The sequence below is a fragment of the Phocoena sinus genome, chromosome 17 (assembly GCF_008692025.1).
Source record: "Phocoena sinus isolate mPhoSin1 chromosome 17, mPhoSin1.pri, whole genome shotgun sequence".
NCBI classification, from domain to species: domain Eukaryota; kingdom Metazoa; phylum Chordata; class Mammalia; order Artiodactyla; family Phocoenidae; genus Phocoena; species Phocoena sinus.
The window spans coordinates 3,223,669-3,245,855 of NC_045779.1; the positions used below are offsets into that span (position 1 = coordinate 3,223,669).

General features: G+C 44.8%; 1 protein-coding gene across 1 annotated transcript in view; it reads left to right on the forward strand.

Annotated features, from left to right (window-relative positions):
- The first annotated feature begins 4,147 nt into the window (after positions 1 to 4,147).
- The window catches only part of RGS20 (regulator of G protein signaling 20), a 77,223-nt gene continuing 59,183 nt past the window's right edge, over positions 4,148 to 22,187 (forward strand). Inside the window, 1 exon segment of the mRNA XM_032610123.1 lies at positions 4,148 to 4,320. Within this exon segment, the coding sequence (XP_032466014.1) occupies positions 4,148 to 4,320 (173 nt within the window).

The window sequence follows — 22,187 nt, forward strand, 5'->3', positions numbered from 1 at the left end:
AATTGTACTAAAAAAACAAAACTATTCCTGTTTAATTAAAATTCAAATGTAATAGCACCCTGTATTTTTCTGAAAACCCCGTTTTGAGCCGAAGTTTTCCCCAGTCCAGGCCTCAGCTTCCCTCTTTGTCTTAAGATAGTAATGAGTAACGCTACACTGCAACTAGTGAGCGGGTATAATATAATAGCATATTGTTTTTGATAACTGCTGAAAGAGATTTGTAGGTATAACCAATACATTTCTCCTACAAATGTTAAATTTAGGTCAAGTTTTGAAAACAAAACTAATATTATACACTGATTACAAATAAACACCGTAGCAATAGTATATAATATTGCATTCTTTTTCTATTGCTGCTGTAACGAATTGCCACAGATTTACTGGCCTAAAGCAACACAAATGTATTATCTCACAGTTCTCTAGGGCAGAAGTCTGACGTGGGAGTCACTGGGCTGCGGATGTCTGGCTGGGCTGAGTCCTCCATGCCGCTCCCCAAGCTCTGGAGGAGGATCCATCTCCTTGCCTTCCTCAGCTTCCTCTAGGAGTTGCATGGAACATCCATCAGCTTCCACGCACTCTGAGATGTTTATGCTCTTAGATGCAAGTCTCTCCATCCTGCCTGTTACACTGACCCTTTAGGAAATGTCCTTATACTTGGGAATAAAGCAAAATAAATACACATTTGTCAGTAAGTACTTTACTCACCTTCAACAAATTGTAAAGTTCTTTTCTCATACAAACTCTCCTTCCTGCAATCTCCAGGACACTTGCTTTACAGAGAATTCCAGGGAATGCCAGTCAATGCTGCAGTTCCACTAGATGTGTACACACACACACACACGCACACACACACCCTCAAATATGAAAAAATGTTTACTAGGATCTCAGAAGCACTGTGTGTGCAATGTTTTATTAGGAGACTTACTTAGATAAAAATCATTAACAAATTAAACTTAAGAAGATGAAAGAACGTTCATACAAATAACTATTAAGTAGAAAGAAGTTTCTGAGAGGGAGAATGTTTACAAGTGTCGGGAAAGTGCTAAGAGAAATTAATAAATGTTCAAAGGAAATGTTTCCTCCAATGTTTGACACCAGAATAGAAGATGCAGAAATGAGAGTGGGGAAGTGAGGAAAAGGCTGGTGGACCCAAATGACATCCTTAAAGAGAAACGCAAACGATTTGGTTTGCAGGGTGGTGCAGAGCCATGGTTTCCGGCCCCAGGGTATGGAGATGTAGAGGCTGGTCCCAACTGTACTATCACATGTAGCCCTTGGACACATCACCTGATATCCCATGCGTGTTTCCCCATCCACAAAATGAAGAAGATGATGGGAAGGAGGACAAGACACTCTTGATGGTCCCTTCCAGCTCCGGAAATCACACAGGTCAATCTGAGTCTACTGATACCACCTATTCCACTTTCGTTCTGAGAATCGAGAGCCAAACACCAGGTCCTGAGACCCTCAGATTTTCAGTTTATTCCCAGGGTTGGGCAACCATCACTGCAATCAGCGTAATAACATTCTTCATCTCCCCTAAGAGAAACCTCTTACTCATTAGCCATCATTCTCCATCTCTCCCCAGACCCTCCTACCCTAGGCAACCACTAATGTATCAGTACGTTCTGTATCTATAGATTTGCCTGTTCTGGACATTTTCTTATACATGGAGTTATACAATATATGGTCTTTTGTGACTGGCTCTTCCCACTTAACATAATGTTCCAGGTTCATTCATGTGGCGGTACGTATCAGTGCTTCATTCCTTTTTATGGCTGAATAATATTCCATTGTGTGGATATACCTCACTTTGTCTATCTGCTCACCAGTTGATGGGCATGTGGGTGGATTCCAATTACTGGACATCTGTGTGTCTTTGGTGAACATATGTTTTACTTCTCTTGGTTCAGTGCATATCTACAAGGGAATTGCTGCCGCCAGACTGTTCCCCAAAGTGGCTGCGTCATTCTATGCTCTCACCAGAAGCGTGTGAGAGTCCCAGTCGCTCTGCATCCTCACTATCACTTGTGATGGTCTGTCTTTTTTACTAAAGCCAACCTGTTGGGTGTGATGTGGTATCCATTAGTGATTTTGACTTGCATTTCCCCAGTGGCTAAAGATGTTGAGCATCTTTTCATATGCTTTTTGGCCATTTGCATGTCTTCTTTTGAGAAATGTCTATTTAGACCATTCACTCATTTCTAGTTTTTTTTTAAGAGCTCTTTTTATATTCTGGATACAAGTCCCTTATTATGTATGATTTGCCATATTTTCCCCTATTTTGTGGGTGTCTTTTCACGTTCTTCATGATGTCCTTTGAAGAGCAAACGTTTCTTATTTTGATGAAGTCAAGTATACCTATTTTCTTCTTGTCACTTGCGCTTTTGGTATTGAACCTAAGAAGGCTTTGCCTAATATTTTAGGCAAGGTCACAAATATTTTCTCCTATGTTTTCGTTCAAGAGTGTTATAGTCTTAACTCTTATATTTTGGTCTATGATTCATTTTGAGTTTTTTTTTTAAATAAATTTATTTATTTATTTTTGGCTGCATTGGGTCTTCGTTGCTGCACGCAGGTCTTCTCTAGCTGCGGCGAGCGGGGGCTACTCTTCGTTGCGGTGTGCGGGCTTCTCATTGCGGTGGCTTCACTTGTTGTGGAGCACGGGCTCTAGGCGCATGGGCTTCAGTAATTGTGGCACGTGGGCTCAGTAGTTGTGGCACACGGGCTTCAGTAGTTGTGGCTTGCGGGCTCTAGAGCACAGGCTCAGTAGTCGTGGCGCACAGGCTTAGTTACTCTGCAGCACGTAGGATCATCCCAGACCAGGGCTCGAACCCATGTGCCCTGCATTGGCAGGCAGATTCTTAACCACTGCGCCACCAGGGAAGTCCAAGTTCAGTTTTTAATGTGGTGTGAGGTTCAACTTAATTCTTATGCCTGAGGCTGTCCCGTTGTTCCAGCACCATTTTCAGAAAATACAGTTCTTTCCCAATTGAATTGTCTTGGCACCTTCGTCAAAAATCAACTGACCATAAATGTATGGGTTCATTTCTGGACTCTCAAAACGTTGATATATGTGTCTATCCTTATGCCAGCAGCCCAGTCTTAGTTACTGTAGCTTTGTAGTAAATTTTCAAATTGAGAAGTGTGAATTCTCTAACTCTGTTCTTATTTTTTAGATTGTTTTGGATATTCTGGGTCCCTTACAATGTCATATAAACTTTAGAATCAGCTTGGTCAATTTCTGCAAAAAAGGGAGCTGGGATGTTGCTGGGGATTGTGTTAGTTTTGTATGTCAGTTTTGGGGGCCTGGGATCATTTTATAAAGGAAACTTCTCCAGTTTGTAGTCCCCAGCAATACATACCTGGGATCCTTACCTCTGTGCACCCCCAGAGCCAGCAGAGGCTACTTGGGCATTAGATACCATTTGAGAAAAACGTATTACGGTCTATCTATTTGCACTCTGTTTAATAATCTTATATTTATAAAGCACTTTACAAATAGGAAGTATGATGTAGAAGCCAAGTCTTGGCTTAATCATTAGAGGACTAGTTACCACCTAAGAAAATCACTTCAATTAATTCTATATGACCTAAGTAAAAAGTGTAATAATCCTTGGGCTTAAGTTTGGGTATGAGTTTAGCACACATTTCCATCCACAAAGCTGACTGCTACTAAAGTGACCTTTTAAGAGACCTAGATAGACCAGGTGGCTCCTCTGCCTCTTGAGTGTATAGCCCCAAACTGTCAAGTATCACACACTACGAACACAGAACTTGGCCACGCAATCTATTTCCTTTATCATGATATACTAAGCAATATATCACTTGACTCATGTCTTTCAGTTTTGATTTAGCATTCAATTTGAATGAGGAATACGCTGCTACCTGTAGAGGGCAGTCATAACATACCTGGATGCTCAAAATCAGAGGCTCATCCTGGAATAGAGCTAACGGTCTGCGGATAAACTGCTGACCCACAACACAGATAATCCTTTTGCTTCAGTTGATGTAACTTTGCAGGGAGGAGCCCAGCAGACTGAGCGACAGACCAGCACCAGTCAAAGGAAGAGAAACAGAGCGGACCCTGGGCTGGTGGTGTTAAAATCAAGCTACAGGACGCATTTGGAGACTTTATTGTAAAAACATGCCTAGGCTTTCCCCAGACAACCAAGAAGAACTCCAGAAACATTTCTCCAGACCATCTATGCCGATACAATTTCTGCTCCCGCCCAGGGCTGAGGAATATAATGCGAACATTCATCAAACAGTGGAAAATGAAGGAGGCACCATAGCCAGGCACAATGTCAAGGTAAGACCGTCTCCACAGTCCGTGACCTTTCTTGACAAGGAAAGGGTTTATCCAGAAAGAATATAAAACCGCAAGCAAGCTTTAGTGCCAGTGATCACTTTATGTTATTGATGATTTATCAAAAATGCTTCCAAACCAAACCCAAGAGAGAAACTAGAACCTTGATAATAATTACCTGATCCTTCCAGTTTTCTCCAATCTAAACAACTTCCCTTTACCAAGGCAAACAATCACATTTTGTTTGTTTGTATGTTTCAGGAGGTAATGTTTTAAAAAGCAAAAAACCTAGACATAGATTTTTGTCGTTCTTGATATTAACCCTTAGGTATTTTTCTCTGATATAAAAATTATATCCCATAGAGTAATGAAAAGCTTTCTACAAAAATTGCTCGAGAAAACAAACTGATAAACTAATACAGGCACATAAGAACATTAAGGGGCTTAGGGTTTTTTTTCCTAAAGTCATAGTTTCCTAGGTGAATTTCCTAAGCGTGAACTTCTGCCACTAGATAACACGATCTCCCTAAAGAGTAACCATTTTCCTGCTCGGTATTGTGTGTATCTTTGCAGAAAGTACAGTTTAAGTCTGTAAATCCTCTTAACTATAAATAGAACCACCTCTTAAAAGGTTATTCGTGTGGAGGGAGATGGGCACGTGTTAATACCTCTGACAAATAATGATCAGAACTCAGAATTAAACGCTGCAAATCCTACGACAGCAAACCTGTCCAAATCCTGTAGCACTAGAAAATCTATCTGTCCCTGTGCTCATATCCTCATAATAATCATTATTTATTTGTAGACTCTAAGTATCTGGATCTGCCCGTTCCCCAATGTTATTTTAACCGACTGGCACAAGGAGAAGAAAAATTGTGGGTTTTTTTAGTTATTAGGAACCTTTTTCTGTAAGAATGTATTGACCTTTACTTTCGAGCTTTCAGACAAATAATACATGAATTTCCACACCTCCTCCTATCACCGAAACACTAGGTCTTTAGGAAACTAGAATGAAATGGGATAGAATGGCCAGAAGTCCTTAATTAATGGGCATCTAAATGAAGGCAACACACACAAAAGAGATTTCTAAAAGGTAGAATTTGGAGACAACTCTGAGGAAGCAGGCGGCATTAACAGTATATGTCGTGTGTATATGTATATAATATACATGTATGTATATATATAATATGTGCATACACACATATAATTTCAAAGATCTAACTGCCTTGGAGAGTATGCTTTAAGCAGAGTCATAGGCAAAGGATTGGAAAGTATCTATGAATGTGCAGTACACATTCCGACAGCGTCCTGGAATCGACAGCCCTGGGGCGCTGGGCCCTCCGAGCTGCCATCCTGACCTCATTAACCCAGGTAATCAGGTCCCAGCCTGTGCCGCAGCAGGTGCAAGCAGTCAGGAGTGATCCAGTTGGGATGCTACTGGCCTCTCCACTCAGTGCTGCCTTTTTCTATTGCGTCTGAACATAGATGCACATTTAGGCGGCCATGTCCCTCATCTAGCAAGGATCAGGATGGTAGAACTCAATGCATTTAATTCTACAAATATCACTGAGTCCCTACTATCTGCAAAACCTTGGGCTAAGTTTTGAGAAAGAGAAAGATTTTGTCCTTCCTCTCTACAGACTCACAGTATTATCAAAATTGCATCCTACCAGCATGAGTCCTGTCAATACTAGGGGTTATCTATGTGATTACACTCTTTCAATCAGTAAGACACTGAGATGGAATACGATTGATATGGAGTAAAACAACTGAAAAAGGCCTAATGAAAGAGTGGAAAAGGTGACATTTAAGGTAGACATGAGATAATATCTAGAAATGGAGAGAAGTAAGCAAAACATGGGCTGAAATGTGTCTGGATGCCCAGAGGCCACGGTTTTAAATGCACAACTATCTGTAAAACTGTAAAACTTTTAGGAAAAAATGATAGGAAATCTTTATAACCTAAGGCAGGCAGAGTTCTTTTTTTTTTTTTTTTTTTTTCTTTTTGCTGTATGCAGGCCTCTCACTGCTGTGGCCTCTCCCGTTGAGGAGCACAGGCTCCGGACGCGCAGGCTCAGCGGCCACGGCTCACGGGCCCAGTCGCTCCGCGGCATGTGGGATCCTCCCGGACCGGGGCACAAACCCGTGTCCCCTGCATCGGCAGGCAGACTCTCAACCACTGTGCCACCAGGGAAGCCCAGGTAGAGTTCTTATATAGCAAAAGCATAGTTCATGGAAGAAAAATTGATAAATTGGATCCCATCAAAAATAAAAACCTTTGCTCCGCCAAAGACCCTATTTAAGAGGATGTAGAGACAAGTTACAGACTTGGAGAAAATATTTGCAAACCCCATATCTGACAAAGACCTTGTAATTAGAAATATAAAGAACTCTCAAAACTCAAGAATAAAAAACCCAAACATTCCAAGTAGGATATGGGCAAAAGACGTGAACAGGCATTTCATCAAACAGCATACACAGATGGCAAATAAACACATGAAAAGATAGTCAGCATCGTTACCACTAGGGAAATGCAAGCTAAAAACACAATGAAATATCACTACTCACCTATCAGAATGGCTAAAATGAAACATAGTGACGAAACCGATTTCTGGCAAGGATGCAGAGATGCTAGATCACGCAAAGATTGCTGGTAGGACGGCAAAATGGTACAGGCAGTGTGGAAAACAATTTGGCTGTTTCTTACAAAACTAAACATGCAACTATCGTACGGTCCAGCAATTTCACTACTGGGCGTTTATCCCAGAGAAATGAAAACCTATGTTCACACAGACTCCATATGCTAATGTTCACAGCAGCTTTACTCATAATAGCCAAAAACTAGAAACAACCCAAAAGTCCTTCAAGGGATGAATGATTAAATAAACTGTGGTACATCCATGCCATGGAACACGATGAACCAACTAAGAGGAATCAACTGCTGATACACAAAAGGGATGAACTACTAACGCTGCCCCTGGGATCAGTCTCCAGGGAATGAGGCTGAGTGAAAAAAGCCAATCCCAAAAGGTCACATTCTGTATGATGCCATTTATATAACATTGTTAAAATAAAATTAGAGAAATGGAGAATAGATTAGTGATTACCAAAGACTAGAATGGCGAGGGTGGTGGATGCAGCTGCAAAGGGGTGGTTTGAGGGAGCTTTGCAGGGATGAAATACTTCTTTATCTTGATTTCGGTGGTTACACAAACCTACACATGTGATAAAATTGCATAGAACTACACTCACACACACACTTGTGAAATCTGAGTAAGCTCTTAGAATTGTACCAATGTCAGTCTCCTGGTTTTGATGTTGTACGACTTATGAAGTTCCCATTGGGCGAAACTGGATGAAGAGTGCCTGGGACCATTGTGTAGATCCTTTTCTGGAACTTCCGGTGAATCTATAATTATTTCAAAATTAAAGAAAAAAAAGTAAAAGCCCTCCAAAGGCAGGTTAGACTGAAAATAACAATACATTTATGTGTTGCATAAATGTGTTGCCTACATTTACTGTGGTTCTTCCTGTTGTTCTTTTTATTTGAATTCTTAACCAATTTCATTAGGTCAGTAGCACTGACGTCGTTAGACCTGTTTTAGAGATGAAAAAACAAGTTTGGAAAAACTTTTGGTTCCATGTGTGAAGTCAGCTGAGTGGTGATTTGAACCTAGGTTTTTCTGACACTGATTTCATTACTAATTCAATAGATTCTGGCAGTGCTTTAGAAGCAGGCTAGAATCTCGTGGGCTTGAAGCCAGTAGCCTCAACAGTGATTTCTCTGTGCATTCTGCCCAAAGCAGCCCAACACGGCCACTAATTTACTACAAAATAAATTAATATTCCCCAAGCATACACACGCACACACACCACACACACACACACTCACGAACTTGGCTTCGTCAGAATTCTTTTTTCTCTACAAGGATTTTTGCTTCCTTCCGTTCAGGGCACAAAGTACAAGCGGGAGGTGGGGGTGCTCCCCGGACCAGTCACTCTTTCTAATAGTAAACGTGAGAGAGAGAGAGAGGAAACTTTCCAGCCACACTGGCAATAAGTCAAGTCATCGACCCATCCATCCATCAATACAGATATATACGCATACGTGTGTGCATTCCTTCCCAGTAATAAAAGTGGGCAGAGCTTAGACAAGAAAGTGTTCTACACAAAATTACTGTTCGTATCATTTCAATGTCGATGCCCCTCTAAGAGTTACAGACTCCTAAGTGCTCTCCTGTTCCAGATGTGTGACCCCTTGAGCGTCTGATCAAAGCACTTGTTTTGAGACATTACACACTCAAAGGAGAGAAACCAATTCCAAGGCCCCAAAGGGCACCTACGAAGACAGGGGAGCTTTGTGTGGCAAAAACGATAGAAGAAAGAAGAGATGAGAAAGGAATTATGCTTCTAGTATCCAGCACCTTCACATTAACGTACTCAGAAGACAAAACTGTTCTGTCCTGCCTCCAGTTGTGAAAGGGTAAGTTCGCTGAGAAGGACAAAGGTGGTTCTTACCTTTCCGAAGACCCTCTGAAAAGAATTCTGTACTAATTTGCCTAACACCTGAGAGGCTCACAAGCCTGCTTAGGGAAAGGCTCATCTGGAAGTCTGTCGTGGTTACATCTTCCGTCCTTGGCGCGCACGGGTTAGCCGGGAATCCTTGGGTTCCTACTGCAGGTGTTTCCAGGTGAGCAAAGGCAGGAGGGCTCACCAGGCTCCAGACTCAGGGGTTTCTGGGAAAATGTGATTCTTCCCGCCCGTGGGAATATCGTGTAAAACCCAGTGTGAGCGTCTTCATTCTCCACAAGATTTTTCTACTCTGAAAATAACTATACAAAAAAGATCCACATCAGTCCTATTCTTCAAAGTTTTAGATGAAAACTTTTAAATACAAGGTTTGATCATGTTTACAACTTCTTTAACATTTAAATAATTGTCTTTCAGGGTTTTACATTAAAGATTGGGTCTTCGCCACTGGATTATATTTTTAGAGGCAAACATCTCCACCAGCGCCACCAAATAATTTGGCTGAGCAAAGGTAGACTATTTTTATGGGCTTCTTTGCTCGTCTGAAGTTTTTCTGAATGAGAATGGGTTAGAGGATATAGAGCATTAGGTAGTTTTCTAACTTAGCTTGAGTTTGAAACTTAGCTTTTGTTCTTTCTTTTTTTTTTTTAATGAATATATTTATTTATTTTTGGCTGTGGTGGGTCTCCGTTGCTGCGCGTGGGCTTTCTCCAGTTGCAACGAGCAGGGGTTACTCTTTGTTGCGGTGCGCGGGCTTCTCATTGCGGTGGCTTCTGTTGTGGAGCACGGGCTCAGTAGCTGTGGCTCGTGGGCTCAGCAGTTGTGGCTTGCAGGCTCTAGAGCACAGGCTTCAGGAGTTGTGGCTCACGGGCTTAGTTGCTCCGCGGCATGTGGGATCTTCCCGGACTTGGGCTCGAACCCGTGTCCCCTGCACTGGCAGGCAGATTCTTAACCACTGCACCACCAGGGAATCCCTTAGCTTTTGTTCTTGAGACTGTAAACCTAGAGTTTCTGGACACACAAACGAACGGCAGTATTTCTACAAGTGGTGGCTCTGAAGTGCTTCGTGTATGTTACCAGTCACACCAGGCTCAGGGCACATGGTAAGAAGCCTCTTATTCTTCGGTGTCTCTGGATTCTCACACTCGGCTTGATTTCCAGGGTGTGTGACAAGAGCCACACAGGGCTTCTCTGCAGCCCCACCAGCATCGCTGCCTGGAAATTCAGCCTAAGGAGCCAGGTGCTTTCTGCTGCCACTGGTAGCTTTGTTGTCAGTTGACACTGACTGAACCACCACGGCATACGCACACAGGACACAGAAGACACGTCTTAATAACTCGTGCCCGTGTTACATTCATTATAATATTCAAGCAGATGCTGCATTTTTGAAATGAGTGAGACATCACCAAAAACTGTAGAAAAGGAAGTTTTGCATGGAGGTAAGACATTCTGTTATCAATTTTGAAAAGGAGGGAGACTTTTAATAGCAGATTGGACACCACAAAAATTAAAATTATCCAAGTAGGAAATATAAAAATAAAGAAATGTTTGAAAAAGTCTATCAGAACACAGAGAAGAAAGATAAATTAAAATTATGAGGGAGGAGAGGAAATACGGGATACGGAGGACAGATCTTCAAAATTCACCTTAGGGATAGATAAAAGGAACAGATTAAAAGGGGATCTGAGCAGTGAAATAGCAATAATCAATTTTTTTTAAAAATACAAACTTTATATTCCAGATATAAATAAAGATTTCATATAATAATTTGAGAATACATATTGTATTCCGTCAGACAATAAAAACTAAGTCTAGTAATATCTTCATAGAATGTTCAAATTTCAAAAATTAAGACACTATTTCTATAAATATCCAAAAGGGGGAAAATGAGATTACCTACAAGGAAACAAAAAAGAAACTTTACCTTATAATTCTCTGAAGCAGTAAATAACTGAAAACAATAGACTTATAACTAGACAGCTTTCAAAAAAAAAATGAAAAAAACCATGTCTCAAGACTTATTCATAGCCAGGTGTCATTCATGCCTTAACACAAGAGGAAGATATTTTAAGATATGCCAGGATGTGGATGACACATGACACAACTGCACTTCCTGTATAATCACATGAAAATTCTTGTCGGAGCAACAAAAGATAGGGCAAAATGAGAACCCACGAATGAGAGTCACAGTTCGGAGGGATTGGTGGTAACTATTGAAACAGTTAATCAGATGGAACTAATAGAGGTAAAAAGTGACTGTAAAGTGTGACTATTCTTTAGAAGTCTGGTTATATCATAAAAAGAAAGGGGAAAAGAATGAGGGAAGAGGCTTACCTCTCCAGATTAACTGGCAGAGCAAGGCAGGGAGGAGACATCGGGCCTCACTCCTCGTGTCTGGTGGAAGAAAGTTGGAAGAATTCTGCCTGGACAGCATCTCTAAAGCGGAGGGAGGGGCGCCTTTGAGGGGGTGGAGCCAGATGCCGGCAAAGGGAAAGGCAGTGATGTCCCCTTGACTGTCTAAAGAATGTCCAGCTCAAATGGGACTGCAGTTATGCTTTTTAGAAAGTCCCAAGAGGCACGCGGAAGTGTTTGCAGAACAAATGACTGTGACTTTCAACTTGCTTTAAGATAATCCAGGAGGAGAGGAAGTTAGGGCAGATAGGAGGCAAAGCACAACTGGCAATATGCTGATAACTGTTGAAACAGTGATGGGTATGAGGGTTTGTCAGTATATTTGCTCAGTTTATTTTTTTTTTAATTTTGAAAACATAATAAAAACATTTTTGTTAAAAATCACGAAGACTAGAGCTTAGAATTTACCCTTTAAAATTAAATAACAAATTAAATAAATACATAAATACAGCTTTCCATATTTTATTTATATACCAGAGTGGGAGCAGCTAGGATATGCTTTAGACTTTCACTGGATAGCACGATTGACTTAACCTTTCAGAAAAAAATTTAAATGGCAAAAGATCCTGTCTGGAAGTCTAAAAAGTATACTGTAAAAAATCCTTGTTGGCCTTGGCGTGCTGTTTAGACTTTTATTCATAAATTTTATCGCTCTCAGATTTTAAATTTATGGTTAGGAAGAAATATATCTGTCTCATTTCCACTGTGCAAAAGATCTCATAACATCACGTTGTTGGCTTTCCTGCCAAAATCAAGCCAGCCTTCACCAAACCATAAAACCACTGCAAACATGTTAGAATATTTAAAGTTTTGCCTTCTTGCAGGGTACAGACGTAGATGAAATGTATCAGGCATCTTAGATAGTAATCTTGTGTTATAGGTTCAATACGAACCGTTGATTTCCATTCCGTGCATAAAGCAATTCAGATTAGGCTTGTATCATTTGAGAGCTTCTTTTAGAAACCTCTGCAAAATGGTTTTATAGTTACTGCATTTTAAATGACTGAAATGAGTAGTTTTAAAATGAAGCAACTGTGTTGAAAGATAACAGTTTAAACTACGCAGTGACAATTGGCATATATTCACATATTCAAGAGTAAAGCCCAAATTGCAGACTACGTAAGCAATTCAATTTGACGTCGATGATGTAACCAAATACGTTTTTCCGTAAGAATCTATTTTGCTGAGGTGATTTTGAATTCTCAACACTACAAATTACAAGGATTCATTTTCAAGTGACAGACCATTCTAAGGACCGTCATTCGAAAACAGACTGAGAATGACTTAAATACCGTAAGCATGGTCTCAACACATTTTTGTAGCTGCCCATTCAAACCGCACCTGACTACAGGAGAAAAGTACACAGCAGGGAGGCAGGAGCTGAGCAGCTCAGAAACCTGACCCCGGGGGTCTGCGGAAGGTGGTGGAAAAGGCTCAGACCAAGACTCGGCTGTCGCCGCCTCTCCACGGCCTCACTGCCAGTGCCCAGGAGAGAGAGTCCAACCCAGGGGGGTCTGGTGCCTACGCCTGGGTCAACAGCCCTGGCCATTCCGTCGGCTGTGAAACAGCCTTAAGTAGCTGTCCAGCACGAGTTTTGAGAGACTGCAACTTTGAAGCAGCGTGTGGACCTCCGAAGGCTACCACGTACTCAAAGGAGAGAGCCCCGACTTCGATGTTTGAGTTCGGGCATCTTGACAGCTATCGCTCAAGGGCTTTCTGATCACATCCCAGAGATAAATCCATCCTTCTCCTCTGTTTATCCCTAATTAGCAAAGATCCGTGGATAGGCCCTCAACAGCTGTCCCCATACATCCCCTCCCCGAGCGGACATGGGTGGACGCTGAAATTTTTGTGTGACCCTCTCTGCTCTCTTGAGTCAGACCGGATGGATCCAGTGTGGGTCACCTGATAACTCAGACACATGGGGGCATGACTATTTTTACCTATAAGTTATCAGGAAAGGTCACTTGAGGTTATGTACAAAATCGTTGAGCAAAACACGGCCAAATGGAATGAATAAAACATGGCGAGAAAGAAACGATCAAAAGCATCTGATGTTACCAATTTCGCTCCACATTTCCCAGTTCTGTAATAAATCTGCTCTCTGCTTCTGCAAGTTAGATTTAGTCCTGTTTATTTGAGACTCTGATCTGCGACCATTTGCCCAGAAGGTCACATGTTCTGAAGGATGTCTTTTTTGAAGTTTTCAGTGGAAGAGAGAGCGTTGTTCCGTCAGCACCATCCTATACTTAATTATATGGACACTTTTGCTGCAGAACAAGTTTGCTGGATTGACAAATAAGCATACGATCAGCAAACAAGAGCCAGGTCCTATCACTGCCTTTTCTCTGTTTATGTCTTTTCCTAAAAATAGCTGCAAAGTGACTGTTTTTAACAACTCACTAGTGTCAGCAAAATCTGTAGGGCTCCCCTTTCCCAGAGTTTCTGTCTCAGAGAAGAAAGCCAGGCATGTCCGTCATTTGTTGGCCCCTCGGGGAGCCCAGGCTCTGGGGGCCCGTCATTGCCCCATGTATATTCTGACAACATTGAGAGAGGCAAGTTACGAGGGAAGGAAGCAAAGAAGGTCTCCCCGGCACCACAGCCATCAGCCTGGGTCCAACCGGGACATGAGAAGTTCTCCTTCCTCTGCCCCCATGCACACCTTCCCCAGTATCCCCAGGCATACCCTGGGCATCTCAGCCTCTCATTCTGGCCCTCCTCCCTCTGCCCCCACGCACACCTTCCCCAGTACCCCCAGGCATACCCTGGGCATCTCAGCCTCTCATTCTGGCCCTCCTCCCTCTGCGCCCACCCACACATTCCCCAGTACCCCCAGGCATACCCTGGGCATCTCAGCCTCTCATTCTGGCCTGGTTTCTCCCATTAGGAAACAAAGGAAGTTCACGTTCATTTGGCACTTAGATGTAAATGAACTAATGTATCGTTCCTGCTCACAAAATCTGCAGGGAATGCTAGTATTAGATCCCCGAGCATGAACTCTTCCAAGAGTGTAATCGGGGGCGAATAAACTCTGACCCGGTGTTTGGCGGCCTGGTCCCGCCCCAGCCCCATCTGGCCGGGGCTTCTACTGCGGCTGCCCTGCATCATCCCTGTGTCCTCCCTTCACCCCAGAACCTCCTCTGTCCGATGCAGTCTCGGCCAAAGGCCAGACAACTCCGCTTGGCTCATCCATCAGAAATGGGCTGTTTTTTACAGACATGAAATCACAAGGGGGAGAGAAAAAAAAAAGAATGCCTTTGGATTGTAGGAAATCGGGGAAGTGGAAGGCTGACTACATTTTCAAATTCCTCCTCGCTGAGTCAAGATTCAGCGCCCAGCGGCTTTCTTGCCACACAACCCTCCATCTCAGGCACAGATGCAATCACCATGCTGACGATCCCAAGAGCAACGCAGTGCTCCCTTGTTCTTTAAAAGACTGGAGGGAGGGCTTCCCTGGTGGCGCAGTGGTTGAGAGTCCGCCTGCCGATGCAGGGGACACGGGTTCGTGCTCCGGTCTGGGAAGATCCCACATGCCGTGGAGCGGCTGGGCCCGTGAGCCATGGCCGCTGAGCCTGCGCGTCCGGAGCCTGTGCTCCGCAACGGGAGAGGCCACAACGGTGAGAGGCCCGCCTACCGCAAAAAAAAAAAAAAAAAAAGACTGGAGGGAGTGAGGGACAGTAAACGCTGACATCTGGTGGAAATGCAAGCACTGCAGGCTTTCAAACCAGTAAAACTTGAGGCTGGGCTGTAACTAATCAAAGTCTGATGACGCGAAGACGTCCTTTATCCCAACTACAGGAGTTCAGTTACGCGCATCCTTCCGGCCTGCCCAGGTCCAAACTGCCACCAGGCAGTGTGATGACACAAAGCAATCTCTCTGGAATGGCAAGCATGGGCTTTGAATGCAGGTCCACGTTGGGTTTGATTCTCTGAGTCTTGGTTTTATCCTCTATGAAATCACAACAGTTATACCTGTCACATATAATTTCATTTGGTTGGGTTTTTTTTATCAGACACTTTGAATATTAAAAAACAACGTGGGCTTCCCTGGTGGCGCAGTGGTTGAGAGTCCGCCTGCCAACGCAGGGGACATGGGTTCAAGCCCTGGTCGGGGAAGATCCCACATGCCGCGGAGCAACTAAGCCTGTGTGCCACAACTACTGAGCCTGTGCTCTAGAGCCTGCAAGTCACAACTACTGAGCCCGTGCGCCACAATTACTGAGCCTGCGCTCTAGAGCCCGCGAGCCACAACTGCGAGCCCACGAGCCACAACTACTGAAGCCCGCGCGCCTAGAGCCTGTGCTCTGCAACAAGAGAAGCCACCGCAGTGAGACACTCGTGCACCGCAAGGAAGAGTAGCCCCCGCTCGCCGCAACTAGAGAAAGCCCGCATGCAGTAATGAAGACCCAACGCAGCCCAAAATTTAAAAAACTAATAATAATACAATAATAATAATAAAATGCCGGGCAAAGCCATCCAATTCAGCCAAGCCCAGCTCGAAGAAATCAGGGTCCTCTGACAAGTTCTCGGGCAGCTCGGTGAGACTCGCACAGAGCCCACGCAGCCCTCCCGGCCTGTCACAGGCTGTCTGCTTTGGACAGAACAATGGCTCCCCTTGTTCTTACCATCCTGTTTTGTTGATTTTTGTGCTCCTCCAATGTGACACTGGTGGATCCGGCCCAACGATGGGGACAAATGGAGTGCAGGTGTCCCCTTCGGTGTCAGGCCTTCTCGGAACACCCATTTTAATAAACTCATACCCTCAAGGCATGTGTACGCAGCTGGGGCAGATTCTGTCCCACTGTTTCTTGTCTTTTGCAATTTAACAAGACGTGAGACACATCATCTAGAAGTTAAAAACCATGACTTTTAAAAAATCTTTTCATGACAGAAAATGTCGACTATACACAAAAGCAGAGAAAAACAGCATGCTAAAACCCTAGGTACCCCTTACACAGCCGGCACAGTCATCAAATCCAGGTCACGTCATTTCTAAGTTCATTCATTTAACAAATCCTGATTGAATACACGTTATGTCCCAGGACTGCTTCAGGCTTTTCAGGCACGGGTCTGAGTAAGGCACAGTCCTGACACATACTGGGCTTGGAGCCACACAGGGAAACGGCCTGTCACTGTCACCACCGAGGGCAGGAAGTGCTGTGGTCAGAGAAAGGAGACGGGCAGCTGACCGAGCCTCAGTGAGATCCCCAGGGAAACGGCATCAAACGAAGTTGAGCCTTGAAGGCTAAGTGGGAGATCACCCAGGGAGAAGAGGAGGCCCAGACTGGGAAAGGGGCGCGATGCGGGCAGAGGGAACAGTTTACACAGAGAGCGGGAATGCAAATGAACAAGGGGATTTTAGGACCCGAAGGGTGCTTCATGTGATTGGAGCCTGGAGTACAAAAGAACAGTGAGAAAGCTGGGCGAGTGAATGGAGTGTCAGCAAATCACAAAAGGTCTTTTATGCCACATTGAGTCCCGTAGACACGTGAGGGGCCGCCGAACGGTTAGAGGGAGGGAAGTAACACCATCACGTCTGCCTCTTAGAAAGGTCACCCGTTCTGCAGGCTGGGGAACGGGTTAGACTAGACAGAGGCGCGGTGTAGACGCCAAGGCGGGGCCTGCGGAGGAGTCGGCTGCAGTGTAATAAACGAGCCAGCCAGTCCAGCCGGGACGCTGAAGTGCACGCCTGGGGCGCTCTAGAGCTTTCTCTGTGGATTCTGCTCTGGGTCTCCACTTCAAGGCAGGGCCAAGGTTTGGGCTTGGGGCTGGTGTACGTGTGCTTAGGATTCAAACGACAGCGGTGTTAGCAGCTTTTACATACATGTACACAACTGAAGAAAGGGAAGACTGATTACTGTGGACGCCTCTGTCCCCTGCACTTGTCAACCTTATACTTGCGGGCCTCTCACTGTCGTGGCCTCTCCCGCTGCGGAGCACAGGCTCCGGACGTGCGGACTCAGCAGCCATAGCTCACGGGCCCAGCCGCTCCGCGGCATGTGGGATCTTCCCGGACCGGGGCACGAACCCACGTCCCCTGCATCGGCAGGCGGACTCTCAACCACTGCGCCACCAGGGAAGCCCCATGGATCTTTTTTATTCTTACCATTTCAAAATGTTTTCGTTAATTTACGTTTCTAATTAAAATATTCGAAATGAGAATCGTGCAACCCCACAGCTGTGAACGGACATGATTGCCGTGGTCACCCCACATAGGCAGGATGGACCCCCTGCCCGGCACCTGCCCAAGATGTGGTTCTGATGTCCAGGCCAGTGAGGTCACACGCACACCAGAGAGCATAGAAAGGTTTATTACTCACACGATGCAGCCTCTGAGGAGGGCAGGATGGAAGCAGGTCCAGAAACGGCTTGAGAGAGCAGAGAAAGGGGATCTGCTTGGCGTTTCCATGGCCGAGCCGGGCCGAGGGTTCTGCTTGGCAAGGGCCAGGGCTTTCCTGGTTGGACCTTCCCGCGGCAGCCAAGGGAGAGGGCACCTGGTGTCCTGTATCAGCCGCCCAGATGTGAGACAGAAGGGGGACAGTGATGGGACCTGGACGCTGTCAGCAGTCAGGCATTAAAAACGAAGTCAAACTCTTCATTACCCACTCTCTGTTACACTAATACAGAGCCCAGAGGTGCGTACAATACACAGCAAGTCTCCATCTGGCCAGTCAGCAGCCTCCATTCCCCCACAAAGGCAAACGCTCTCCACTCTTACCAGCTTCTACGTATCCTGCAGAGATGGTCTTATGTATATAAAAACATGTAAACACACACACGCACACACATCATTCCTTTTACTAAAGACCAAAGGATGGAGACCAGATGGCCCAGGGTTTGCTTAAATTCCTTCACACTTGCTCTGTTTTCTAGATAAGAGTCTTTGGTGAGGCCATTTCAGCTTTCTGAGTCTCAGTGCAGCCTTCTGTTACATGGAGATGAGACACACCTGCTTGCCGGACTGGGACAAGGAATAAACGACGGGTCGAACACGACGTCCCTTTTACCTTGCTTTCCTCCTACTTCGCCGGCTGCTCTTTTTCAGCCTCTTCTGCAAATCCCTCTCCCTCTATTGACTCTGACATATTGGAAATTCCCTAGGTTTTCATCCTAGGCCTTTTTCTCACTCAACTTGTTCTCCCTGGCTAATCTTGGCTGCGTCGACAGCTTTGAGACAGCTTACGGGTGATGATTCAGCTCTCTCTCCTGCAGCCCACACATGAATGTACAAATGTTTACTCACCACGTAGCCTGAAATGCCTAGGCATGTCAAAATTAGCAATCTGTCTTTACCGTTCCCCAAACTTTTCCATGATGGTGAAAGGGTACCATGATCTGCCCGGTTTTGAACTAGAAATTTAGAGGCATAACCCTTGACCTTAATCTTATCCTCATTTCATACCCCAATCAGTCTTCAAGTTTTGTCCACACTATTCAAAATTATCTCTTGATCCGTTTATTTAGTTATCTCCATCCCTTTTAACACTTTCCTGGATAAAGTTACTATCATCTCCCAAAAAATGTATCACAGCAGCCTCTTCTCTGGTCTCCTCTTTCGAGTCATGCCTGCCTCTAAGTGACACCAGAAGTCAGAAATCTTCCTAAAACACAAACCTGACTGTGTTAAACCCCCGATTCAACTTTGTCCGTGGCTCCCCACTTCCATCTGGACGTGTCAAACTCCTTAAGCAGCTTCAGTCTTGTTCTATCTTTTCATCTCTTTCTAGGGATCTTACCCAATCCCAATAGCTTTCAATATCATTTTATGCTAATGATTCCTAAATTTACATCTCCAAGGTTCCCACCTCTACCCTGAGCTTCAGGCTCTTTCACAACAGCCTTTGGAACGTCTCCAACTGAGTGACTCACAGGCACCCAAAATGTGTGTTTGCCTGGACTCCTGATTTTCCTCCCCGCCGTCCTCATTTCAGCAAGTCACCCAACTGCTCAAGGCAGAAAACCTAGGAATTTTCCTTGAGTCCCTTTTTCTCAGCCTGTACCTTGAATCCACCTGACTCCCATTAATTCTAAAATGTATCCCGTATCTGTCCACTTCTCTCTATTTTATTCCCATTACCTGCCCAGGCCATCCCCCTCTCTCACCTGCACCAGTGCAAAGCCTCCTGCTTCACTGTTCCCATGCTTGCCCTCTTCCAATTCACTCTTATGCAAAGCAGTCAAAGGAATCTTTAGGGGCTTCCCTGGTGGCGCAGCGGTTGGGGGTCCACCTGCTGATGCAGGGGACGTGGGTTCATGCCCCGGTCCGGGAGGATCCCACATGCCACGGAGCGGCTAGACCTGTGAGCCATGGCCGCTGAGCCTGTGCGTCCGGAGCCTGTGCTCCGCAAGGGGAGAGGCCACAGCAGTGAGAGGCCCGTGTACTGCAAAAAAAAAAAAAAAAGAGTCTTTAAAATATATAAATCACATGATGTCACTCTCCTGCTTAAAACCTTTCAGTGATTATCTTTGCTTTTAAAATAAAATCCAGGGACTTCCCTGGCAGTCTAGTGGTTAGGACTCTGCACTCCCAGTGCAGGGGGCATGGGTTTGATCCCAGGTTCAATCCCTGGTTGGGGAACTAAGATTCCCCATGTCACATGGTGTGGCCAAAAAAAAAAAATAAAGAGAAAATAAAATAAAATAAAATCCAGAATCCTCACTATGACTTGCTTGCCCTATTCAGTCTACCTAGACTCTTACACCCCCTCATTCAGTACATACAAGAGAAGGTCGTTTTCTTCCCCACTCACCTTGAATCCAGAGCATCTAAGACATTGCCTGGAACTTAAGAATATAATAAGCAGGTAATTAATGTTTGTTGAAAGAATGAATAAATGTGTGGCTTACAAGACCCTTCTTGGTCTAATCCCTGCGTCTGCTATTCCTTTTCTACTTTCCCAAATCACAACCTAGGCTGCACTAAATGCTAGGAATAGGATGAGAGTTGGCAATGTCTATCTGGCAGCAGAAATCAAGATGAGAGAACCCCAAGAGGTGGGTGACAACTCTACGGCAGAACCACGATTGATTAACTCAGCTGGCCGCACCCTGAGCCCTGGTGGGCTTTCTCAGGCTCCTCTCCGCTCACATCGTGAAGAGTTCTGAGTGTTTTTTCAATTGTGCTAAAATATAAATAACGTAAAATTTACCATTTTAACCATTTTAAAGTGTATAATGCAGTAGCATTAAATACATTCACAAGGTTGTGGAACCATTATTACGATCTATTTCCAGAGGTTTTCATCAGCCCAAACACTCTGGACCCACTAAACAATAACTCCTCTCCCCCCCCACCGCCCCAAGTAACCTCTCTTCTACTTTCTACCTGTATGTCTGCCTATTTTTGGTATCTCGTATCAATGGACTCATTCAGTATTTGTCCTTTTGTGTTCAGCTTCCTTCACTTAGCAGAGGGTTTTCAAGGTTCATCCATTTTGTAACCTGTGTCAGAATTCTATTTCTGGAGATTGGTTCAAGACGGTGGAGTAGAAGGACGTGCTCTCACTCCCTCGTGCAAGAGCACCGGAATCACAACCAACTGTTGGACAGTCATCGACAGGAAGACACTGGAACTCACCAAAAGAGATGCCCCACATCTAAGACAAAGGAGAAGCCGCAAGGAGACAGCAGGAGGGGCGCAATCACAGTAAAATCAAATCCCATAACCGCTGGGTGGGTGACTAACAGACTGGAGAACACTTATACCACAGAAGTCCACCCACTGGAGTGAAGGTTCTGAGCCCCATGTCAGGCTTCCCAACCTGGGGGTCCGGCAACGGGAGGAGGAATTCCCGGAGAATCAGACTTTGAAGGCTAGCGGGATTTGACTGCAGGACTTCAACAGGACCGGGGGAAACAGAGACTCCACTCGTGGAGGGCACACACAAAGTAGTGTGCGCATCGGGACCCAGGGGAAGGAGCAGTGACCCCGGGGGAGACTGAATCAGACCTACCTGCTAGTGCTGGAGGGTCTCCTGCAGAGGCGGGGGTGTGGCTGTGGCTCACCGTGGGGACAAGGACACTGGCAGCAGAACTTCTGGAAGTACTCCTTGGCGTGAGCCCTCCCAGAGTCCACCACTGGCACCACCAAAGAGCCTGCAGGCGCCAGTGCTGGGTTCCCTCAGGCCAAACAACCGACAGGGAGGGGACACAACCCCACCAATCAGCAGACAAGCGGATTAGAGTTTTACTAAGCTCTGCCCACCTGAGCAACACCCAGCTCTACCCACCACCAGTCTCTCCCATCAGGAAGCTGGCACAAGCCTCTTAGATAGCCTCACCCACCAGAAGGCAGATAGCAGAAGCAAGAACTACAATCCTGCAGCCTGTGGAACAAAAACCACATTCACAGAAAGACAGACAAGATGAAAAGGTAGAGGGCTATGTACCAGATGAAGGAACAAGATAAAACCCCAGAAAAACAACTAAATGAAGTGGAGATAGGCGACCTTCCAGAAAATGTATACAGAATAATGATAGTGAAGATGATCCAGGACCTCGGAAAAAGAATGGAGGCAAAGATCGAGAAGATGCAAGAAATGTTTAACAAAGACCTAAAAAAATTAAAGCACAAACACCTAGAAGAATGAAAGAACAAACAAACAGAGATGAACAATACAATAACTGAAATGAAAAATCCATTAGAAGGAATCAATAGCAGAATAACTGAGGCAGAAGAACGGATAAGTGACCTGGAAGACAGGATGGTGGAATTCACTGCCGTGGAACAGAATAAAGAAGAAAGAATGAAAAGAAATGAAGACAGCCTAAGAGACCCCTGGGACTACGTTAAACGCACCAACATTCGCATTATAGGGGTCCCAGAAGGAGGAGAGAGAGAAGGGACCCGAGAAAATATTTGAAGAGATTATAGTTGAAAACTTCCCTAACTTGGGAAAGGAAATAGCCACCCAAGTCCAGGAAGCGCAGAGAGTCC